Source organism: Balaenoptera acutorostrata, chromosome 9 (genome assembly GCF_949987535.1).
Source record: "Balaenoptera acutorostrata chromosome 9, mBalAcu1.1, whole genome shotgun sequence".
NCBI classification, from domain to species: Eukaryota; Metazoa; Chordata; class Mammalia; order Artiodactyla; family Balaenopteridae; genus Balaenoptera; species Balaenoptera acutorostrata.
In genome coordinates, this window is record NC_080072.1 from 49,946,188 (window position 1) to 49,968,709 (window position 22,522).

General features: G+C 36.7%; 1 protein-coding gene across 6 annotated transcripts; it reads left to right on the forward strand.

Annotated features, from left to right (window-relative positions):
* Positions 1 to 502: 502 nt before the first annotated feature.
* ZNF214 (zinc finger protein 214) lies at positions 503 to 19,655 on the forward strand. Of its 6 annotated transcripts, none has more exons than XM_057552076.1 (6): positions 523 to 761; positions 943 to 1,029; positions 1,130 to 1,188; positions 1,820 to 1,908; positions 12,490 to 12,651; positions 13,748 to 19,655. In XM_057552076.1, the coding sequence occupies exons 3-6, from the start codon at positions 1,172 to 1,174 to the stop codon at positions 15,436 to 15,438; spliced, it is 1,959 nt and encodes a 652-aa protein (XP_057408059.1). In that variant the 5' UTR covers positions 523 to 761; positions 943 to 1,029; positions 1,130 to 1,171; the 3' UTR covers positions 15,439 to 19,655. The 6 variants fall into 6 exon arrangements, with proteins under 6 accessions (XP_007172891.3, XP_057408059.1, XP_057408060.1 ...); XM_057552075.1 differs by having other exon boundaries at positions 524 to 626; XM_007172829.3 differs by lacking the exon at positions 943 to 1,029 and having other exon boundaries at positions 503 to 626.
* Positions 19,656 to 22,522: the final 2,867 nt, after the last annotated feature.

The following is a 22,522-nucleotide window of genomic DNA, read 5'->3' on the forward strand; positions in this document are numbered from 1 at the left end:
ATTAACAATAATCCAGGTGAGAGAAAATGATGGTAGCAGAGCAGCCTAGGTCTTGGCAGGAAGAGAGCAGGAAGGAAAGCCCCACCCGACCAGCGAGTTACCAGAAGAGAAGCGGGTCCCCATAAAACGAAATTTGAAAAGCCCTCTTCGCGGCTGTGTGCCTCGAATTTAGAGACGACGCTACAGCCAGAGCTAGTGGGTTGCCCATTCCGCCGAGTGCGCGAGACAGCAGGCGTTACCACCCCTCGCCCCCCAGGGTGACTGTTTCCCCGAATCCCCAGCCCTGCCCCCCCTTCCCAGGGGCCCTAAAAACACCTAGAACCGTCCCATTAACGTTAGTATCTTGGGGGCTCAGCCCCATCCTCGGTTCAGAGTGCCATAGTACACAGTCCTCTCACCCCAGAACGCTGATGGTTTAAGGCCGGGTCTCACCTCGTTCTTTCTGGCCAATCAGGAGCCACGTCCTCCGGCGTTTTCCTTTCCCGCCCCGCCTCCTCCCGTCTCCATGGGAACGCTCCGAGTGTCTACTCCGAGGCCTGGGGCTTCGGTTTTGGTCAAGCGGGGCTGCGGCCATTGTTTATTTAGACGAGTATTTGGGCCGGTCCCCGTCCCCCTCCAGAGGCTCCGTAAGTGACGCGGACTCTCGGGAGCACCGAGCCAGAAGCGGACAAGGGCGGGGAGAGCTGTGGCAGGAAGAGAGGCAGAAGAGGGAGGGCCGGGGGCCGAGAAGCCGCTCCGGCTTAGAAATCTCGGACACCAGTGTAGGTGTCTTCACAGCCGCCCGCCCCACGTTTAAACTGAAGAAGGGGAAAGAGAGAGGAGGCACAGGCAGCTTGGGCCCTGGGGCCGGGGTGCTTGGGGCCGAGAGGTGCTGGGGCGGAGGTCTGGTTGGGGAACGGAGGCCTGGATGTGGAACGGAGGCCGCGCGTGTTTCCGCGACAGGAGCCGAGGCCGCCGGGATCCAGCTCCGCGAGAACCGTTTGTACGTCTGAACCCGGAGCTTCATATGTAAAACTCTGGCGGCCCTTGGTGCGTAGTGGGAGCCCAAACCTGTCCTGCTCCTGAGACACCATGAAGCATTTTTCTCTCTAGGGAAAGAGGGCTCTTAACTGTTTATCATTTTCCACAGGGACCTGTGATCAGCAAGGGAGGACCAGGGTGGCAAAGACTCATGCCCCCATTTTACAGGTGAGGAAAGTGAGGCCCTACGAGGTCTAGAAGTTTGGTCTTTTTCGAAGTTCTACAAGTGGTTGGTGACAGAGTTGAGACTATTATCATGTCCTGGGGGCCCTAGATCTGGGATCTTTTGCTAAGACTCTGTATTCTGTTCTAATAGTAAATCCAGTATTTATGTTGTAAGAAGTAGGAGAGGGTGAAGGAATTTACCTTTCTACTTAACTGATTGAACAAGATTTTAAAAATATACTTTTAGAAAGAACTATTTAAGTGTGCTGTTTTTCCAATCTTTTAAAAAAATTGTTCTTGTTAATAATAAACTAGGAAAATTTTGAGGCTCAGAGAGGTTAAATTACATAGAAAGCATCTGCATTCCTGAAGGGACTAAACTGTGAGATCAAATTCTGTGTTTTCATGCCCAAACTAGAATTGTACTTTTCTAGATGGTCAGAAATAAGGTCCTGAGTGCCAGTTCGTACAGCTCTCCTTTCGGGTGCTTGAAAGGGAACAGAAATGTTCTTGGGCTCTTTCTGACCTCTGTCTGGGAGATTTGGGGGGGTCACAGTTAGTACGTGGGGATTGTAGTGAGTTTGGGAATTTCAAGTCATGCCCAGTCGTTCATTCCTCCTTTCTTCTCCCTCAGCTCAGTCTTCTCAACACTCCACCCTTCCCCCAAAAAGGAGCACGAAGGAGGAAGGAATGTTCACTGTTTCCCTCACAGTCTGATCCCAGGTGAGTCGGATTGTCTTTTCTCATTTATAAAATGCCCCAGACTTCTCCATGGATAGTGGGAGTAGTGGAGGTGGCCACGGGGATGGATGGACCAGACTGAATAGAACATATTCCTCTTTGCCTGAGAAGCTTTCAAGCCTCCTATGCAGCAAGCCCCTGCCTCCTGCCCAGTGTCTTTTCCCAGCAATTACTAATTCAGTCAGCCAGTCATTCAAGCCTACTATATAATTCATACTGTTTTTGATGACCCGAGATGAATAAATACAAAAATGTCTTTCCTTAACCTTGGAGAAACAAATCACTGAGGTTAATAAGAATTTCTAAAGTTATCATACATTAAACAGTGCTGGAATGAGTGGCACTTTTAAGTAAAAGACAGGAACAGGAACTCAGATTTGAATAATTACTATGAATTGGAAGATATCTTTCCAGACAGGAAGACCATCATTTAGTCTCAGGCAGAATATAAAGGGACAAATAAGGAAACTGGGCTAGTTGCAGTAGAGACGTAAGTATGAATGTATAAGGTAAGGCCATACTCTGGAGGGCAATTAATGTTTAACTGGTTACTTATTCTTGTGTACCACTCAGAGTCCACAGCACATCAACCAGAGACAGCCATTATTGACATTTTGATGTATTTATCAATATTTAGAGTCTTTTATTTAATAATATACATACATACTCACTAATCCATACAAATACTAGTATGTATGCATACATACACATACACATATGTACAAATATGCAAACATAAACTTAAGATACATATATAAAGAGATTAGTATATATAAAAAAATTTGAATCATGACAGATAGGCTCCATGAGGGCAGGGAATGTTCCTAGTATATAGAACTATGCCTGGCATATAGTGAGCACTCAATGAATATTTGTTGAATGTATGAATGGCTGTTATATGTTTAATTTTTTCATTTAACATATGAAGTGGACATTTTTCCAAGTATGTTTGGATAGCATGAGTTGTTTTTTTTTTAACATCTTTATTAGAGTATAATTGCTTTACAATGGTGTGTCAGTTTCTGCTTTATAACAAAGTAAATCAGTTATACATATACATATGTCTCCATATCTCTTCCCTCTTGCATCTCCCTCCACCCCACCCTCCCTATCCCACCCCTCTAGGTGGTCACAAAGCACCGAGCTGATCTCCCTGTGCTATGCGGCTGCTTCCCACTAGCTATCTATTTTACATTTGGTAGTGTATATATGTCCATGCCACTGTCTCACTTCGTCCCAGCTTACCCTTCCCCCTCCCCATGTCCTCAAGTCCATTCTCTAGTAAGTCTGCATATTTATTCCAGTCTTGCCCCTAGGTTCTTCTGACCGTTTTCTTTTTTTTTTTTAGATTCCATATATATGTTAGCATACGGTATTTGTTTTTCTCTTTCTGACTTACTTCACTCTGTATGACAGTCTCTAGGTCCATCCACCTCACTACAAATAACTCAGTTTCGTTCCTTTTTGTGGCTGAGTAATATTCCATTGTATATATTTGCCATATCTTCTTTATCCATTCATCTGTTGATGGACACTTAGGTTGCTTCCATGTCCTGGCTATTGTAAATAGAGCTGCAATGAACATTTTGGTATATGACTCTTCTTGAATTATGGTTTTCTCAGGGTATAAGCCAGTAGTGGGATTGCTGGGTCATATGGTAGTTCTATTTTTAGTTTTTTAGGGAACCTCCATACTGTTCTCCATAGTGGCTGTATCAATTTACATTTCCACCAACAGTGCAAGAGGGTTCTCTTTTCTCCACACCCTCTTCAGCATTTATTGTTTGCAGATTTTTTGATGATGGCCATTCTGACCGGTGTGAGATGATATCCCATTGTAGTTTTGATTTGCATTTCTCTAATGATTAATGATGTTGAGCATCCGTTCATGTGTTTGTTGGCAATCTGTATATTTTCTTTGGAGAAATGTCTATTTAGGTCTTCTGCCCATTTTTGGATTGGGTTGTTTGTTTTTTTGATATTGAGCTGCATGAGTTGCTTGTATGTTTTGGAGATTAATCCTTTGTCAGTTGCTTCATTTGCAAATATTTTCTCCCATTCTGAGGGTTGTCTTTTCGTCTTGTTTATGGTTTCCTTTGCTGTGCAAAAGCTTTTAAGTTTCATTAGGTCCCATTTGTGGAATTTTAAGAGAGATCTTTTGGGCATTGATTAAAATAATTATATGGCTTTTCTTATTTGACATTATTATGATGGCTTATAGTTAATAGATTTTCTCTTATGAACCTTCCTTTGCCTTTTGGAATTAGCCACCATTTCATCATGCTATAATATACTTTGGTATTATAGCAGATTACGTTTTCCAAAGATAGTCATACCTATAATTCATCCTATCCTTCATGTTCATCTTACAATGTGACTTTCACTCTTCCCACTGAAAGGTGTCATCTGTGTCCCCTTTTCTCAAATCTGGCTGGGGGCATGTGTTTGCCTCAGCCAATGGAGTACAGCAGAAGTGATGCTATGTGACTTCCCAGGCTAAGTCATTAATAGGATGCAGCTTTTGCTTGCCTGTCTCTCTCAAGAAACTTGCCACCATGTTGAGAGGTAGCCCAGGCCACATGAAAGGACCAAGTAGAAAGAAACTGAGACCTTCCACCTTCCATCAACAATCACAACCAACCTGCCAGCCATGTGAGTGAGCCACCCTGGGAGTGAATCCTCCAGCCCAGTCAAGCCTTTGAGGTGACTGCAGCGCTAGCTGACAGCTCAACATCACTCTCATGAGAGGTCCAAACCAGAACTGCCCAGCCAAGCTACCCCTGAATTTCTGACCCAGAGAAACCATGAAAGATAATAATTATTGTTTTAAGCCACTCAGTTTTGAAGTAACTAGTTGTGTGGCAGTAGATTATAAATACAGGTGTTGCTGCATTTTATTGGCCTTATATATTACTTTATTTCTGAAGTTTATGTCAGTATTCATTAGTAATATAGATCTGTAGTTTTCTGATTTTGCTGTCTCAGTGTTTTCCTGAGTTTCTTAAAATTTTTGATAATTCTTTTATATGCCTTGGAATAGTTTAATAGAATCACATAATCTGTTCTTTGCAAATCTGAAAGAATTCATTTAAGGAAACTTTTGGGTTGTTATTGTGAAGGTCATATTTCTTTGATAACCTGACCAGTTTCTTTCAAAATATCTGATCTGTTCAGGATTTTTCCCTTTTCTTGGGGCTATATAAAATGGTTTTCTAGGAAAAAATACATTTCCCATTCAGATTTTCAGATTTATGTTCTAAAGAATGGTGGAAAGTGCCCACCTAATGTTCAATTAAATTTTTATCGGTTGCTTTTTCACTAATCTCATTTCTAACTTTTTTCTGTTTGTGCCCACCCCTTTTTCTTTTCTTTTATAGCTAGTCAGGGATTGATTTATTTTATTGTTAATATTTTCCCCCCAAAGAACTGGTCCTTGGATTCATTTAACAATGGTAAATGTTTTTCAATCCTAACATTTTCTTTTACTAACTCTATAACTTTCCCTTTAACATTTAAGTGTTTAATCCATCTAGTGTCCCATTGTATATGATATCAAGTTGGAATCCAGCTTTATTTTTTCTCATATAGTTAATCAGTTTCACACCACCATCTAGTATAAATAATCCATTCTTTTTTCTTTGATTTTTAATGCCATCTTTATTGTTAGTAAGTTTTCATATATAAACAAGTACATTGCTTAGGCTCTGAGTCCTCAATTCTGTTCTACTGGTCTATTTGTTCTGATTTTACTATTGTAGTTTGGTGGTATGTCAGTATCTAGTAGAACAAGTCTTCCTGCTTGGTTTACTTAAGTCTTTATGGACTTCTTTTCCCTCCCTATAAATTTTAGGGAAAAAAAGTATATCATGTTCCTCAAAAAATCCAGCTAGAAATTTGACTGGAGGTATATTGAATTTGAGTCATCTCATCCAAGAACATGGAGGCATGCTTCTCCCTTTATTCAGATAATCTTTTTTCTACTTTATTGGAATTTGAAAGTTGTCTTCAAAGATAAAACTATCTTTTTATAAGATAGTTGTTTTTTTGGTTTTTCGGGTTTTTTTGCTGTTGTGAATGATATCTTGTTTTCTGGTAGTTGATTGCTGATACCGTGATGCTTTTGCTTTATTGTGTCTGGTAATTTTGCTGAGCTTTTTCATCAGTTTATGGTTTATCCAGATACTCTTGTTTTTCTAGGTAGATTGCCGTAACATATGCAAATAATGACATTTTATGTTTTTTCTTCTAATCCTTATGCTTCTTATTTCTTTTTCTTTTCTTATAGTACTTGTCAGAACCCTTAGTACTATTTTGAAAGCAGTGGTGATGGTGGGCATTCTTATCTTGTTACCATCATAAAGGGAATACATATAAAATTTCTCCATTAAGCTTAATGTTTGATGTAGATTCTTAGTATCAATATATAACCTTTACCAATTTAGGTAGTTTCTTTTTATTTCTAGTTGGCCAGAAGTTTTTTTAAGACCTTTATAGGCAGTGAACATTATGATCTTTATCACACAATTTTTCTGCATCAGTTGAGATAATTGTGGTTTTCTTCTGCAGTCTGTTAGTATAGTGAATTATGTTGATTAATTTTCTCATGTTGAACTGTCCTCCATTCCTGTTATAAATTATGCTTTATCATTTTTTCATACATATCTGAATTCAATTAGCTAATATCTATTTAGGATTTTTTACATATCTATCAAACTTAAAAATGGGCCTATAGTTTTCTTTTGTATTGTTCTTACCAGGTCTTGTAATCAATATTACACTGGCCATATAATGAGCTAGTAATTTTCACCTTCTATTTTCTAAAACAATTTGATTGTAATAGTAATTAACTGTTAATTGAACATTTGCTAGAACTCAACTGTAAAACTCTTTGGGCCTTTGATTTTGGGGGAGGGAGAAAGAATCTTGGCTGCCATTTCAGTTTCCTTTAATACTTACTGGTCTGTAATTTTATATTACTCTTAAAATCTATTTTGGCATTTTATATTGGCATTGTGTACTTTACTAGGAATTTGTCCTTTTATATAGATGTTCAAGTGTATTTGCATATAGTTCATAATGCTCTTGTATTTTAAGTCTTATGTCTGTGGTTATTTCCTCATTTTGTCCAGAATTTTGTTTATAATCATCTTTTCAAAAAAACATTAGACTTGCAGAGATCTGACTTATTACATTTTTAAGAGCATCTTTTGGCTTTATGCATTTCCACATCATCTATTTGTTTATTGCCTCTTTGACTTTCAGCTTTATCCTTCTTTTTTTCAGTTTGCTCTTTTTTTTAGAGGGGGGGGGTTTGTTTTCTGAGTTTCTGAGTTGAATGCTTAGGTTGATTATATGTAGCCATTCTTATTTTCTTTTAGTACTTATTTATCTGGGTCTTGAAAATTTTGATGTGTAATTATTATTATTCAATTCAAATTTTCTTAATTATCATTATATTTTCCTTTTAAATTTAAGGGCTATTTAATATGTTACTTGGGTTCCAGAAGTATGGATTTTTAAATTCCATTGTTAATAGTTCCTAATTTTATTACCTTGTACCTAGAGAATGTATTCTGCATTATGTTGATAATTTGGAATTTATTGAGATTTCTTTTATAGACCAATACATGGTCAATCTTGTAACAGTACTGTGGGTTCATGAAAATAATGTGTATTTAGTGTTTTGGGAGTATAGAATTCAACACAGATAAAATAACTCTAGTATTAATTGTACTGTTTAGTCTTTATATTGTTGAGTTCTTTGGTTTTGCTTGATCTGTCATTTTCTGAGAGGATTGTATTAATATCTATAATTACAATCAATGGTGTATATATTATATCTCCTTAAACTTATGATAGTTGTTACTTAATACATTTTGAAATTTTATTTGTGGGTGCAGTTTAATTATAATGGATATTTTTTGGTCTTACTATTTATTTACTAATACAGAAAAAAAACTGTGTTTTTGTCCCTTATATTTTTGCCATAAATTTTTTATTGGGATATAACTGACATATTAGTTTCAGGTATACAACATGATTCTATATTTGTATACATTGTAAAATGATCACCACAATACATCTAGTTAACATCCATCACCACACATAGTTACAAATTTTTTGCCATAAATTTTATCTCAGCTGAAGTTAAGTTTGTTATTACAGCTTTCTTTTGGTTCATATTTGTGTGGAATATGTTTTTCCATCCTTTTAGTCCTATGTTTTTTTTCTTTTTAGTGTGTCTCTTCTAAACCACATGTTGAATCTTATTTTTTTAACCTACAAATCTGTGTCTTTCAATCTGTGAGATTAAGCTATTCACATTTATTATAATTACTGTTATTTTTGCTATCATATGGTCCCCATCTCCCCTCACCCCCCCACCTTCTGATATACAGTCTTGGAGCAATTCTGACAAAATCTTAATTCTGATGGGTGGTACACCAAGAGCAATAATTTCATTTCTTATAAAATTACTCTGTTAATCTAGGGTAATACTTTTTCCTTTGATTTTACCTTATGTAATATTAATATTGCAAAACCTACTTTATTTTTGTCTACATTTTTCTGTTATAGATTAGCCTGTCTTTTCATTTTTAATCTTCTAGAATTCAGTAGTTTGGAGTGTCTCTTCTAAGCAATATGCCTCTATATTTTAAAACTTTTAGTATCCTTTTGTCTATTAATAATTTTACTTGCCATCTTAATTTATGCTTTCTATAATTCTTTTTTTCCTCTATAGACTTGTACCTACTAATTTTGAATGTAGGTATTCCGCTTTTAACTTTCTAGTGGGGGAAAATATTTGTAACAAATCTTTTAAAATATTTTCAAAGTTTTACAGTGTTTTTTTAGTAGACTGAAATGCACATGCCTGGTGGTTCTAATTCTGGAAATGTATCTTTTAGAAATATTACGAGTGTTCAATGATGTATTTAAGAGAGTTGTTCACTGCTGTATTATGATAGCCAGAAAACTGGAAATAATCTTCATCAGTATGGGAACAGTTAAATTTTGGAACATCATAACATGAAATGCTATGCAACTTTTACAACAATACATTAACCATCTACTTCTGCATAATAAATTATATGTAGCAGCTTAAAATAACAAACATTTATTATCTCAGTTTCTAAGGGTCAGGAATCTGGGAACAGTATAGCAGTGTGGTTCTGGCTCAGGGTTTCACACGAGGTTGCAGTCAAGTTGTCAGCAGGACTACAGTTCATTGGAAGCCTTCACTGGGGCTGGAGGATCCACTTCTAAGATGGTTCACTCACATGGCTGTTGGCAGATGCCTCATTTCTCACTGAGGACAGAAGGCCTCAGTTCCTTACCACATGGGCCTCTCTACAGGGCTGCCTAACTATTCATACAGTGTGTTAGATAGCTTCTCCCAGAGTGACTGATCCAAGAAAAAAAGCATGGAGGAAGCTACAGTGCCTTTTATGAGCTAGTCTTGAAAGCTGCATACCATTGCTTCCCCTTCTGCTTTTTTTTCCTGTTCATCAGAAGTAAGTCCCTAACCCAGGCCACATTCAAGGGGTGGGGAATTAGGTCCCACCTTTTGAAGGGAAAGGTATCAAATAATTTCTGGACATATTTTAAAGTCACCACGAATAACATAGGCCTATATGTACTGAAACGGGAAGTTGTATACTATATATTATATGAAAAAAGCAGACTGCAGAATTATCATGTCTGTGTTATGAAAAAAACATTAGTGGGGTATGTATGTATGAAAAAAGGTCTGAAAGGACACAGTGAAAACTATAGTGGTTATTTCTTAAATTATTTGGGGAGGATAGACTTAATTTTTACTTATATTACTTCGGCATTGTTATAATTTTTATGAACTTACTTTCAGTAAAAAAAAAAAAACTAGGCTCTTAATCTCTAGTATATTTTTAAAAATAAATTCCTAAATGTTTGTTAAAATGACAATCAAAAGCAATAACAACAGACTGGGTTTTATTTACCGTACTTTTTAAAAAATGAAGCACCAGCGAGTTCATTTATTTTTTACACTGACACCAGGTTTTCAGCTTCTGAGGATCCCAATTTTCTTATTTGATTTATCCATTCATATGTGTTAAAGTAGACTTACTATCTTTATAGTTTTTAACATTTATAAACATTTAAAAATAAACAGCACTGAATTTTCTCATTCTTGAATTCGTATTTCTAATTAACGTTTCATTTTTTAGGCATGGATTTTTATTTAATTTGGGAAACAGTAGCTGTTTCCTTGAATATTTCAGTACATCTTCCTTTTGCCCTTATGTATTAACACAATATGGCTGTACGTGGAAATCTTGATTTACAACCCTTCACAAGTTGTTTTTAACTTTTCTCACTTTCACTTAGTAGGTAGGCCTGGGTTTAAAAACCACTACTTTGTAACTACATGACCTTGTAAAAGTTACTTAATCTTGCTAAATGTTAGTTTCCTCATTCCTTTAGTGTTGATAATAATACCTTACTGGATTGTTGTGATGGTAAACGAGATAACAAAGCCTTCTTCACATAACTGCTAGATAATATTTAGCTGCTGCTATGATTATATTTGTATGATGATGATGATAGTCTAGTTTCCTTCCATTTTATTGTAATCTCCTTAAAAGTACTCTCTCTCCCTTTTTTAAAAATATAAATTTATTTATTTATTTATCCTTGGCTGCATTGGGTCTTCGTTGCTGCGCGCGGGCTTTCTCTAGTTGTGGTGAGCGGGGGCTACTCTTCGTTGCAGTGCACAGGCTTCTCATTGCAGTGGCTTCTCTTGTTGCGGAGCACGGGCTCTAGGCGCGTGGGCTTCAGTAGTTGTGGCTTGTGGGCTTATTAGCTGCTCCGCGGCATGTGGGATCCTCCCGGACCAAGGCTCGAACCCGTGTCCCCTGCACTGGCAGGAGGACTCCCAACCACTGCGCCACCAGGGAAGTCCAAAAGTACTATTTCTTTTATTCTTAGTATTTACTGAACATTTTAAATTGAACTTTACAATTGAGAATGTGTCATCAAAGAAATAAAATGAATTTGTCACATAACCAACTTATGATCTATTCTTTCTACTGAAATATTTTTAGACAGTTAGAATACATGCATTTATCTCTTCTACTTTCTAAAACTGCATATATATAATAAAAAACCAAGAAATTTATGAACTTACAATGATGAAGCCGAAGAGCCGTCAGCAAATGAGAAATTTCAACAAAAACCTGGATGGCAACAGTAGGAATAGTGGTAAGAGCTACATAGGGCTGAAGATGTTACATCCTAGAATACTCAGCAGGGTAATACAGACAAGAAAGGAACTGATGAGCCCTGTGAACTTTGGAGAGGCTCAAATCCATACACCATTTGGGGCAGAGGGCCAGCCACAAAAGAAGACCCTAAAATATTTCCAGAGAGGAAAGAAAAAGTTGCCCACAAAGGAATTACAGTTTGTTCTTTAAATCAGTCTTAGCAACACTAAAAGCTTATAAACAGTGAAGCAGTTTTGAGAAAAATTCTTTTCACTCTCGAATTCTACACCCAGCCACTTATGAGGGATAGTAATAAAGACTTAAGGCATACAGTGATTCAAATGATTCCTGGGAATCTTTCCTAGTAACCGTGTTTGGATATTCTCCTTTGAAGAAAACCTCTGTCTGTTTCTCACCTTTGCTTTTTTCGATGGCCATAGGCTTAACATTCACAGGCTTGATTGAACTCATGTTGTTATGTGCCTCCCAATTAATGGAGTAAATCACAAAAGAAGAAGAGTCACATGATCTTGAAATGGAGCACTAAAGAGTAGTCGGCCCTGACTGGAGCAGGATGATGGACTTTTCCAAAATAAAAGGGTTGGGCGAGGGGATGAGACACTTGATAAAATAGATTATATAAAGCCTTTTGAAAAATCAAAAAATTGAGGACAGTAAATTTATTAAGTAAAAATTAAACAGGTAATTCCCCCCCACAAAAAAACAGTATATAATCATATTCAAAATTATATAAGCACTGCTTATTGATTTAACCAGAAAATTAGTGATAATGCTATAGGAGGATGAGGAGTGGAGGTACGGGTGGTAATCTAATTCCTCATCTCACAGTGGGAAGTAAACAGTCTAAAATGATCAATCATGAAGCAATAATATAAGCAACATGAAGCAATATTGTTACAGTTGGCAAATAGTTCTGGTCCAAAGTATGTAGACCTGGGTCCTCACTGCAGTACCTCCAGGTCCATGATCTTGGGAATTAATCTTTTTCAACCATTATTACTAATGTGTAAAATGAGGATAATAATAGTATCTACAACATAGGATTGCTGTGAGGATTACTTGGAATATATGTGAAGTACTTACTTGGCCCAGTGGTTATCAGACAAATGCTATATAAGTGTTTCTTATGATGGTGATGGTGTTCAATGATTGGATACATTATTTAACTACTTGACCTCTTATTATGTCTCCTCTTACCTTTCTTGTTTTTCTTCATTATTGGAGTTATTTCTTTTTCTTTCTGGTTTACCACTTATGTTACCTGCTGAATGTCTTTTTCTTTGTCCATCTTCTCACGTAGATTTGTTCTTCCGGGAAAGCCTGATCTTCGACCAGATGGCAGTAACATTTGAAGATGTGACTGTTAATTTTACTTGGGAGGAGTGGAAATTCTTGGATTCTTCTCAAAAAAAGCTCTACAGAGAGGTCATGTGGGAGAACTACACAAATGTCATGTCAGTAGGTAAATTATCCCAACTCTTAGGGAATAAGGTTAGTTTCTTCTGGGACCAGTTTTGTTGAGTATTTTGGTTCTTTATTAGGGTGCTGTATTGAGGTAGAAGAAACATTCTCAAAAATGGGTCTTAAATCACATGACAAATAGAAGATAAAGAAAGCAAGATATCTTCCAAAACATTTTGGCTATGTAATTAATAGGTATTTGAGATTCTTATTTATTTTCTGGATTACACTTAAAGCACAGATTTCCGCCCATAATTTTGTGCAGTCCTCAATTTGTTCTCTCTTCATGTTCTATTTGTAAGTTAGCTTTTGCTGTATAACAAACTACCCCAAACTTAGTGACTTAAAACAAACTTTATTTTTCATGATTCTAGTTGGTTAGATGGATCTTCTATCATGGAGTGACTTGATTGGGGCTGGATGGTCTAAGATGAAACTGGACAGCCTGAATGGCAGTTGGTCAGTATCAGTGTTGTAACAGGCATGTATTGACCATATGTCTCTTTTCAGGGAGGCCAGCCCAGGCTCATTTACATGGTGGTGATCACAGGACTTTCAAAACCAGCAAGAGAGGCCAAGCCCCAATGCACGAGCACTTTGCGAATCTCTGCTTGTCTCACTTTTGTCCCAGTGGCCAAAGCGAATTATATAGCCAAGCCTAAAGTCAGTGTGTAAGGGGAACACCCAAAGATGTAGATAAAGTAGAGAGTTTTTTCCCACAATCTACTACACTATTTTAGAACAGAAAAATAGAAACAATATTTTATTTCTTATAATAATGTCCCACATAGAGTAATCTAATTAAATCTCAGTCTTTAAGACTATTTCCATGAAACCAGTCGGACTTTTTTTTTTCTAACAGTACCTGGTAAGTAGTAGATGCTCAAGATATGTTTGTTGAATGAATGAATACATCTGTGAATGAACAAACAAATGAATTCCACACCCAAATATGGAGCAGCCTAAGTCATAACACTTCTTTCCCACTTGCACCCACACATATATTCCTGTAATTCTGGAGCTTGTTGACTGAGATACTTGGAAATTTTTAAGCACAGCTTTCATCTTACCACTGGATTATCTGCTTATTTTTCTAGGAAACTGGAAAGAGAGCTACAGACCCCAAGAAGAAAGATTCAGATATTTTGAACATGAACATCTTTCCTGCTGGCAAGGCTGGAGGAATGCCAGCACTCAGACATATGATAATCAAAACTATGTGGAAATGGTTCAAGGTATAGATTCCAAAGACCTAAAGCAGCAACACCTTTCTCACCGTCAAGAATGGTTAATACTCTCCACACAAGTACCAGGGTTTGGGAACTATGAACTGACTTTTGAAGGCAAAATTCCCAGGAACTTAAAATATACGAAGTTTATACCTTGTCAATCCTTAGAAACAAAACACACTGAAGATGATGGTAGAGAAATCTATGTGAGTGATTCACGTGGTTTTCAAGGATGCGGATACCATGTTGGCATATCCACGAAAAATCTCTCTGTGGAAAAAGAACAGAAGCTCATAGGTCAGCATCCTTATATCCCAGGAGAGGAAGCCCTTCCAGAGTACATTGGGGAGATATGCCAAAATGACCTGCTGAAAGGCTCTGTGGAAGAGAAATACTGTGGATGTAATAAATGTAAAGAAATTTATTATTGGAACTCACAGTGTGTTCACAAGAGAAATCAACTTGGAGAAAAGTTCTATCCATGCTCCATCAGCACAGCATGCTTCACTCAGAGATCAGACGTATACGGACATCCAAGAATCCACATAGGTAAGAAGCTGTACAGATGTGATGAAGTTGCCAGTAACTTTAGTCAGAGCTTCGGTGTTCACTTTCATCAGAGAGTCCACCCAGGGGAGGTACCTTATATATGTAATGTGTGTAGTAAGAGCTTCAGTCAGATCTCCAGTCTTCACTGTCATCAAAGAGTCCACACAGAAGAGAAACTCTATAGACTGCAGTGTGATAAGGACCTCAGTAGAAATTCATTACTTCACATTCACCAGAGACTTCACATAGGAGAGAAGCCTTTTAAGTGTGATCAGTGTGGTAAGAGTTTTAGTCGGAGTTCAGTACTTCATGTTCATCAGAGAGTCCACACAGGAGAAAAACCATATAAGTGTGATGAGTGTGGTAAGGGCTTCAGTCAGAGTTCAAATCTTCGAATTCATCAGTTAGTCCACACGGGAGAAAAGTCCTATAAATGTGATGACTGTGGTAAGGGCTTTACCCAGCGCTCAAATCTTCAAATCCATCAGAGGGTGCATACAGGAGAGAAGCCTTACAAATGTGATGACTGTGGGAAGGACTTTAGTCACAGCTCAGATCTTCGCATTCATCAGAGGGTCCATACAGGGGAGAAGCCCTATACTTGTCATGAATGTGGGAAGGGCTTCAGCAAGAGTTCCAAACTTCACACTCACCAAAGAGTACATACTGGAGAGAAACCCTATAAATGTGAACAGTGTGGGAAGGGCTTCAGTCAGCGTTCACATCTTCTCATTCATCAGAGAGTCCATACAGGAGAAAAACCCTATAAGTGTGATGATTGTGGAAAGGGCTTTAGTCACAGCTCAAATCTTCACATTCATCAGAGGGTCCACACAGGAGAGAAGCCTTATCAATGTGCTAAGTGTGGTAAGGGTTTCAGCCATAGCTCAGCTCTTCGAATTCATCAAAGAGTCCACATGGGAGAAAAAATTCATAAATGCCATGAGTATTATAAGGGGTTCGATCAGAATTCACATCTTCATAGTAATCGCAGAAGAAAAACCTTATAATTCTGTTCATTTAGTTATAACAGCTTTAATCAAAGCTTCACCTTAAGCCCAGTAAATGCTGCTGGGAAGAAAATTCTATAAATAACCCAAATAATCCCAAGCAACATTTATAGTTTCTCCTAATTCCTACTAAGAATCATTTGCTTCAAGAGGAGATCCTTAGGAGGATATTTTAAATTAAAGTGTATTTTCTTTTTCTACAATAAATATTATGCATAGTCATTATAAAATATATAGAAGAGTCAAGAAGAAAACTTTTCATCCTGTTTCATTCTAAGCCTTTTTTCCTGTGCATTTTCATGTGCATGAAGTCATACTGTATGTTCAATTTTGTATTTTCACTGACTTCAAAACATTTTCTTATATTTTGGTTTGAATTGAAATTGGCTAGCTATAAATGAAATAGCATCTTGACTCACCTGTAAAGTCCCTAAGAAGCTACAGAAAAAAAATGAAAACACACAAAACTTGAAACTCAAACTGGTAGACAACAAGTTCTCAAATGTTGAAGAATTAACTAAAGGGCCAGTAAATTCGGAAAACAGTGTACGACCCTTATCCAAGATAAGGTATCTTAGAGATGTTATTTCTGTCACCCAGAAAACTCAAGAACCAGCCTTTTGTTGCAGGGGTGCTGCACTATGAGGTTACCATAATACACTCTCACCCATTCCCCTTCCCAGTTTTCCACATTTATTCATAGGTTCAGACACTAGGAGGTGTGGAAAAATTCTGGTTATCTAAAAAACCAAAGAGGGAAAATGGATAAAGACCTCTGCAACAGTAATTGTCAAAAGACAACAGAATAACATCTTCAGAATTGTGAGACTGAAAAATCTGTTATCGCCCATAGTTTATCTTATCAACTAAATTGTCTTTTACGTTTGTAGGTAACGAATTAGATAAGCAAGAAAACAGAAAACATATCAAATACGTACCTTTCTTAAAGACAGCTCAAGAATGTGGAAGTCATAGTGTAAAAGAACTGGTAACAAACACTAAAATCAGTTAAACATGCAGTTAAGTCTTGAATAATTGTTAATTTGTTTACAAAACTTCAAAAATATTAAATAGTTGTACAAGAAAATATTTAATATACAAATGTTGAGTATAAAAACATTATATGTTAAAGTCTGGATGGGAAAGTAGGGTTATCAGATAAAATCCAGGACACACAGTTAGGTTTGATTTTCAGATATACAATGATAATTTTTTAGTATAAGTATTTCCCAAATGTTGCATGGAACTTATACTAAGAAATTATTTGTTCATATAAATTCAAACTTAACAGCACCCTGTGTTTTTATTTGCTAAATCTGGCAACCAAATGAGGGAAGGACAGCAAAAGAAAGTGTGCTACATCTCTGACTTTAAATTGCATGGATTCATGACATTTTCTTCTTGACTTTAAGAACTCTAGAAATAAAGGTCTAAATATTTTTTTACAAAGTTAGAAACTGCAACTAAAAGAACTAAAAACATATTTCTTTCAAAACAGAGAAGATAAAAGCAAAGAATATTCAGTCCCTATAGCAAAAGACAGAAAACAAAAACAACATGAAGATGATCTAAAAAATTAGAGAACATGGATCAAGATGAGAGGAAATCAAATTTATCAAAATAGGTTAAATCTCCCCTTAAAAAGTTTTGAAAACCCTTGATTGAATTAAAATTTTACTTATATGCTATTACAACAGAAAAGATTAAAGCAAAATGATATTGGTCAATTGACCAATTTTCAATTGGTTGCTCAATATTGATTTATTGATATAAAAGAATAGGCAAATGTTTATTAGGCAAACAAAAGCATGCCTACGATATGCTTTTAAAGGTTAATTTAAAATGAACTAATTAAACCCATTAAGGTGGGTAATAATATAAAAACCAATAGTTTCCTAAACTCTTGTAATAATCAGAAAAATACAATGGGTGCAAAAAAGGGTTTGAAATACTAAAATTTCTTTAAAAGGAACAAATAGCAAAAATTTAGAATGAAAATAATGAAAAACAACATTTAATTGAAAATAAAAGGGGACTTGTATAGAGGGGATGTTCTTAATTTATAGATTTATTTCCAGTCTCATCAAAATCCCAATGAGATGTGAAATTGAAAAAAGTATTCTAAAGTCTTTTGAGAAAAATAGATATTGGAGAAGAGCAAAGATAATTATAAGAAAGATTAATGAGATTGCCCTAACATATAATAAATGATATGTTGAAGTTAAAATATTGAGAACTTGATTGTACATTTGAAAAAATGTTCAGAATGCTCAGTTATTACTAAATAGCTTAAAAATAAACCAGTATATGGATTACATAAACATTACATAAAACATTACATAAAACATTAAGTACATATGCTTAAATACTTTACATATGATAAAAGATTTATGAATAGAAGGATTACTCTGTAAATGGTGCTGAGAAAATTATTTAACTTTTGTGAAAAATAAAATTAGGCTTTCGTCTCATGACCTATATCATATATACTGATCTAATATATATTGATTAAAGCACAGGTTTTCAAGCTGTGTTCCATGAACCTCCATATGGTTTCATGAAGCCTGGTTCATCAAAAACAAAGCTACAAGTTAACCCCATCCATCTTTTCTGATTCACATTCAAGATTAGCACAAGATTTCTTTCTTTTTTTTCTTTTAGAGGAGGTTCTACCATTTTAAACATAAAATGTTTAAAATTCACCAAAGTGGGTTTTTACATGGTTAAAAAGACACATGCATTTTTTGAGAGTTTGATGAAATGGAAGAACTCAGAAAAAATACCTAGGAATTTGACCACATTAAAAAAATTTAAACTATAGGTTAAGAACATACGGAAGTCAAGACAACAACAGGGAAAATATTTGCCCTGATTAGGATAGTTCCGAACTTTTATAAGTTAATACAAGAGATGGACACCTAGTTTAAAAAATGGCAAAGGACGTCAACAGATTAAAGCAATGAAAATACCACTATCATTAACAAAAATTGTAATAGCTATTTTCAGTGAGAGTACAGAATGATTGATACTTATACACTACCTTTGTTGAGGGTAAATTGATATGCTTTGGAAAAGCTATTTGGCCAATTATAAGCCTTAAAATTGTTATTACTCTTTGTCCTATAGTGATTTCATATCTAGATGTATATCCTGTGGAAACAGAGTTACACTCTATTAGGGTACTTCATTTTTTTTTTTAAACATCTTTAATGGAGTATAATTGCTTTACATTGTTGTGTTATTAGGGTAGTTCTATTTGCAAAGAACAGAGATCCACTTAAGTTATTTCATATAAAAACTGAGTTATATAACATTATGTTTTAAAATCTCACCAAAAAAGAAAAAGAAAACACAAGGACAGAAGCTTCAATATGAGAATTTGCTGTAGAAAGCCACTAGACAAGGAGGCTACTCCCTCAAGAACTTTTGTTTCTCTTTGGTTATCCTCTCCTCCCTACAAATTGACCTCCTGTTTACTCACTCTGTGCATGCTTATAATTGCCACCACATCCTTGAATATATTTTTTTCAATTTTATTGCCCACCACTAACTTGTAACTTCTGGGTCTCTGTTTAGATTTCTGAGTAGGGGAAGATGATTGGCTCAACTTATAATTACTACCTCCTGACAAGTCTTTGAGGCCAGGCCAAACTATAGGCTACTGGTAAGCCTTTGGATTGGCTAGCTTTGTATCAGATGTTCACTCTGGTGCTTTCAGACATGCCCAGGGATGAAGTGATAAGGCATATAACGTGGTTGTAAGGGCTGACGTTCAAATAGGTTTCTCCAGAAAGTGGTGGGTCTGGGCCAAGCATTCTGAACCACATTAGAACACATACACAGATAAATGTTCAAGATATTTATTGAAATATTTTTATGCTGCCCTCCCCCCTAAATAGGGAAAAGGTCATATAAATTATGGTTCATCTACATGATGTAATATTATGCAGTCATTAAAACTTATATTTTCCAAGAATGTTATAATAAGAATATACTTACGGTGTTAAAAGTACAAGATATAGAACTCTACATGGGGTAAGATTCTATTTATATTTATACAGATATTTCCATGGGGAAAACATTGGATATATACAAAAATGTTAGTAGTGGGTTTCTTTGAGAGGATCTTTGGTTATCTTTATGTTCTTCATGCTTTTCTGTATTTTTAATATTTTTATTGGTGTCTTTTTTTCAAAAAAAAAATAAAAACTTTTTACATACAACTTATTTAAAATGTTAATGATTACATGACATTCCATTGTGTGGCTGTACCATAGTATTTATCGCTATATTATCAGGTATTTAGACTGTTTTAATTTTTATATCATGAATTGAACTGCCATAAGTATACTTATGTATGATGTTTTCAATTATTTTAGGTAATTTTTATAATGATTTCCTATATTCAGTTATTGGGTTAAAAGATAGGAGGCAGAAGGTATAATTTGTGCAGAGAAATGGAATAATGAAATTACATGATGTATACAACCAGCTACAAGTAATGTCAAAGTACCTGACAACAATGTCAAAGCCAAGTACTTGACATTGTTGGATTATAAAGTATAAAAGCGAAAGGTGAGGTTAGAGGATGGCCAGATCATGAAGGACTTCTTGTGCCAAGCTAAAAAATTTCTATTGGTCATGGAGAGACATTAAAGAATCTTAAACAAAGGAACAACAGTATGTCATTTGGAAAAGACTTCAACAACAGTGACTGGATATCCAGAGACTGGATATTTTGTAGAGTGAGGGGAAGAGAAGGAGCAAGAATGGAGGTAATGAGGCCATACAGTAGACAAGACAACGAGGTGGTGTCAATGAGTTTTGATAGTAGGAGGCAGTTTCCTTTTTTTTTTTTTTTAATTATTTATTTGGTTGCGCTGGGTCTTAGTTGTGGCAGGCGGACTCCTTAGTTGTGGCTCATGGGCTCCTCGGCTGCAGCATGTGGGCTCCTTAGTTGTGGCATGTGAACTCTTAGTTGCGGAATGCATGTGGGATCTAGTTCCCTGACCAGGGATCGAACCCAGGCCCCCTGCACTGGGAGCACAGAGTCTCATCCACTACGCCACCAGGGAAGTCCTCAGTTTGCTTTTTTAATTGTTGGATTTATTTTTCACTTCATCAGTGTGCCCACTAGAGTAAAACTGGAAAACACAGTCACTAAAAAAAATGAGTTTAAAGATAGTATAAAAAGCCATTAGAAGATTATAAGAGATGTGGTCTAACTTTAAATTTTAACAGGGTCACTGTGAATGCTGTGTTAAGAATTAACTGAAGGTAGCGGCTACAGCCAAAGCAGAAATTCCAGTTAGAAAGTATTTTAGTGATGCCTAAGAAAGATAAGGTGTTAACATAATGTTAGCAGTGGAGGCAAGAGAAATAATCAAATTTTGGATATACTTTGAGTATGATGAATATATCAGAAGGCGGTTTTAAACTTGGACTTTAGATGGAATTTCAATAGGTAAAAAGGCCAAAATAGTTTACAGACAGGAGGAATTACTTATAAAAACGTGTAGTTGAGTACATCGTCTTTTAGGGACAGTGAAATCAGTCTGTCCAGATTAACGACTTCATGTTGGGGTTTGAGCTACTCCTAAACGTCTAGGGTTTTTTCATCTGGATAATATAAAGCTCAAATTGTGCCATGGGGATAGTTAAGCCCAACCTTGGGGAAGAGTCAGGGGAGGCATTCCAGAGAGTGGTTTTAATCTTTGTCCCGAATAAACTGAAATAACTTGACAGGCGATGGGGCAGGGAGGTTGGTAAGTGTTTCAAGCAGAGTGAGCAAAATACGCAGTCTTAAGAATAAGAGTTTAGTGGTTAAGAACCAGGCTGCCTGAGCTCAGATCAGTTTTTATGAAAACAGGGTGTATTTCTACCTAATGTCAACGAACTTTTATAATCAATCACTGGGTCAGGGTGAACTGGGAGTCTTGTCATCAGCAATCCTATGTAGGGCAAGTTATCAGTCAGGCAGATCCTGTCAGGAATGCCTACCAAATTAACTGACTAAATCCTAATATCTACTGAATACTGTATACTAGGCTATACAGAGGCTGAAAAACTATGTGATCCAGTAAAAAAAGTAACACTATGGTATGTTTTTGTTCATCTTCTTAGGTTCTACAACTTAGAATACAGACCACCCTGAGTCATGTGTACAGGTGTCTTTCACCAAATATTAAAATTAATTGGCAAATGATTTAGAACTTTAACATTCTTTGAAAAGGTTTCCTAGTGAACAGTGAAAGGCACAGTAGCTTAAGTAACTGAAGAATTGCTGGCATTTGATCCAAGATCTACCTTTTATTGATGATACGGAATTGGGATAATCATTTGACCTCTCTGAGCTTAAGTATGCTTAGCTGTAAATTAAAAGGGGTTGAGATAACAAGAGTCCTAAGGTCTCTTGTGAACTTATATCTCTAGAATGGTGCATACTACATAGTAAACTATTGATTTTCACAGGACACTGTTGCCGGGACATCTTCTCAAAAGTTTAACGTCATTTTAATTTCACAATCACGTCAAGAAAGGTCCTACTAAGTGCACTCTACAGTCAAGAAAAATCGTGGCTTGGAAAGGCTCACGATTAGCCCGAGGAAACCAAGTGGTGAGACTCAGCTGGAAATCTCACCAAGTCTCCAGGCACCAAATGGCAAGTCTGTTTCATAGTACTGGAGACTAGAGGTCACCAGACACTTCTAATAGCAATTGAAGAGAAGCCCAAAGGACAGAACAGTTACCCAGTTTTCATGGGAAAATGTGTGGATTCCGGGATCCGCAGAGAATACATGAGCGACCTGGCCAGGAAAGCCCCACTGCTCTAGAGCAGGAGGACTAACGCAGCAGCGGACTGTGCTGGCGCCAAACCGCTCCACCGGGGCCGCAAGGGGTGGTGCCTCCCGGCGGGATACGTCCCGAAGCTGCAGTGGCTAGACTGTTTCTTAGGCGAGGACTCAAGTATCCTTACTGCCTTGGCAAGCAGTCCGAGCCTTCAGGCCTGCGCAACTCTCAGACTGGAGGGACTCCTGAGGGCAAGCAGAGGTTTAGCTTGATTTCTTATTTTTGTTGATAGGCT

What these genes read in the sequence shown, in the direction of transcription:
- ZNF214 (XM_057552074.1), top strand. Translation starts at nt 908, where the DNA reads ATGTGGAACGGAGGCCGCGCGTGTTTCCGCGACAGGAGCCGAGGCCGC. An exon ending in CTCATGCCCCCATTTTACAG is followed by an intron (nt 1,189 to 1,819) that starts GTGAGGAAAGTG and finishes CTTCTCCCTCAG; the next exon opens with CTCAGTCTTCTCAACACTCC. An exon ending in CACAAATGTCATGTCAGTAG is followed by an intron (nt 12,652 to 13,747) that starts GTAAATTATCCC and finishes TTATTTTTCTAG; the next exon opens with GAAACTGGAAAGAGAGCTAC.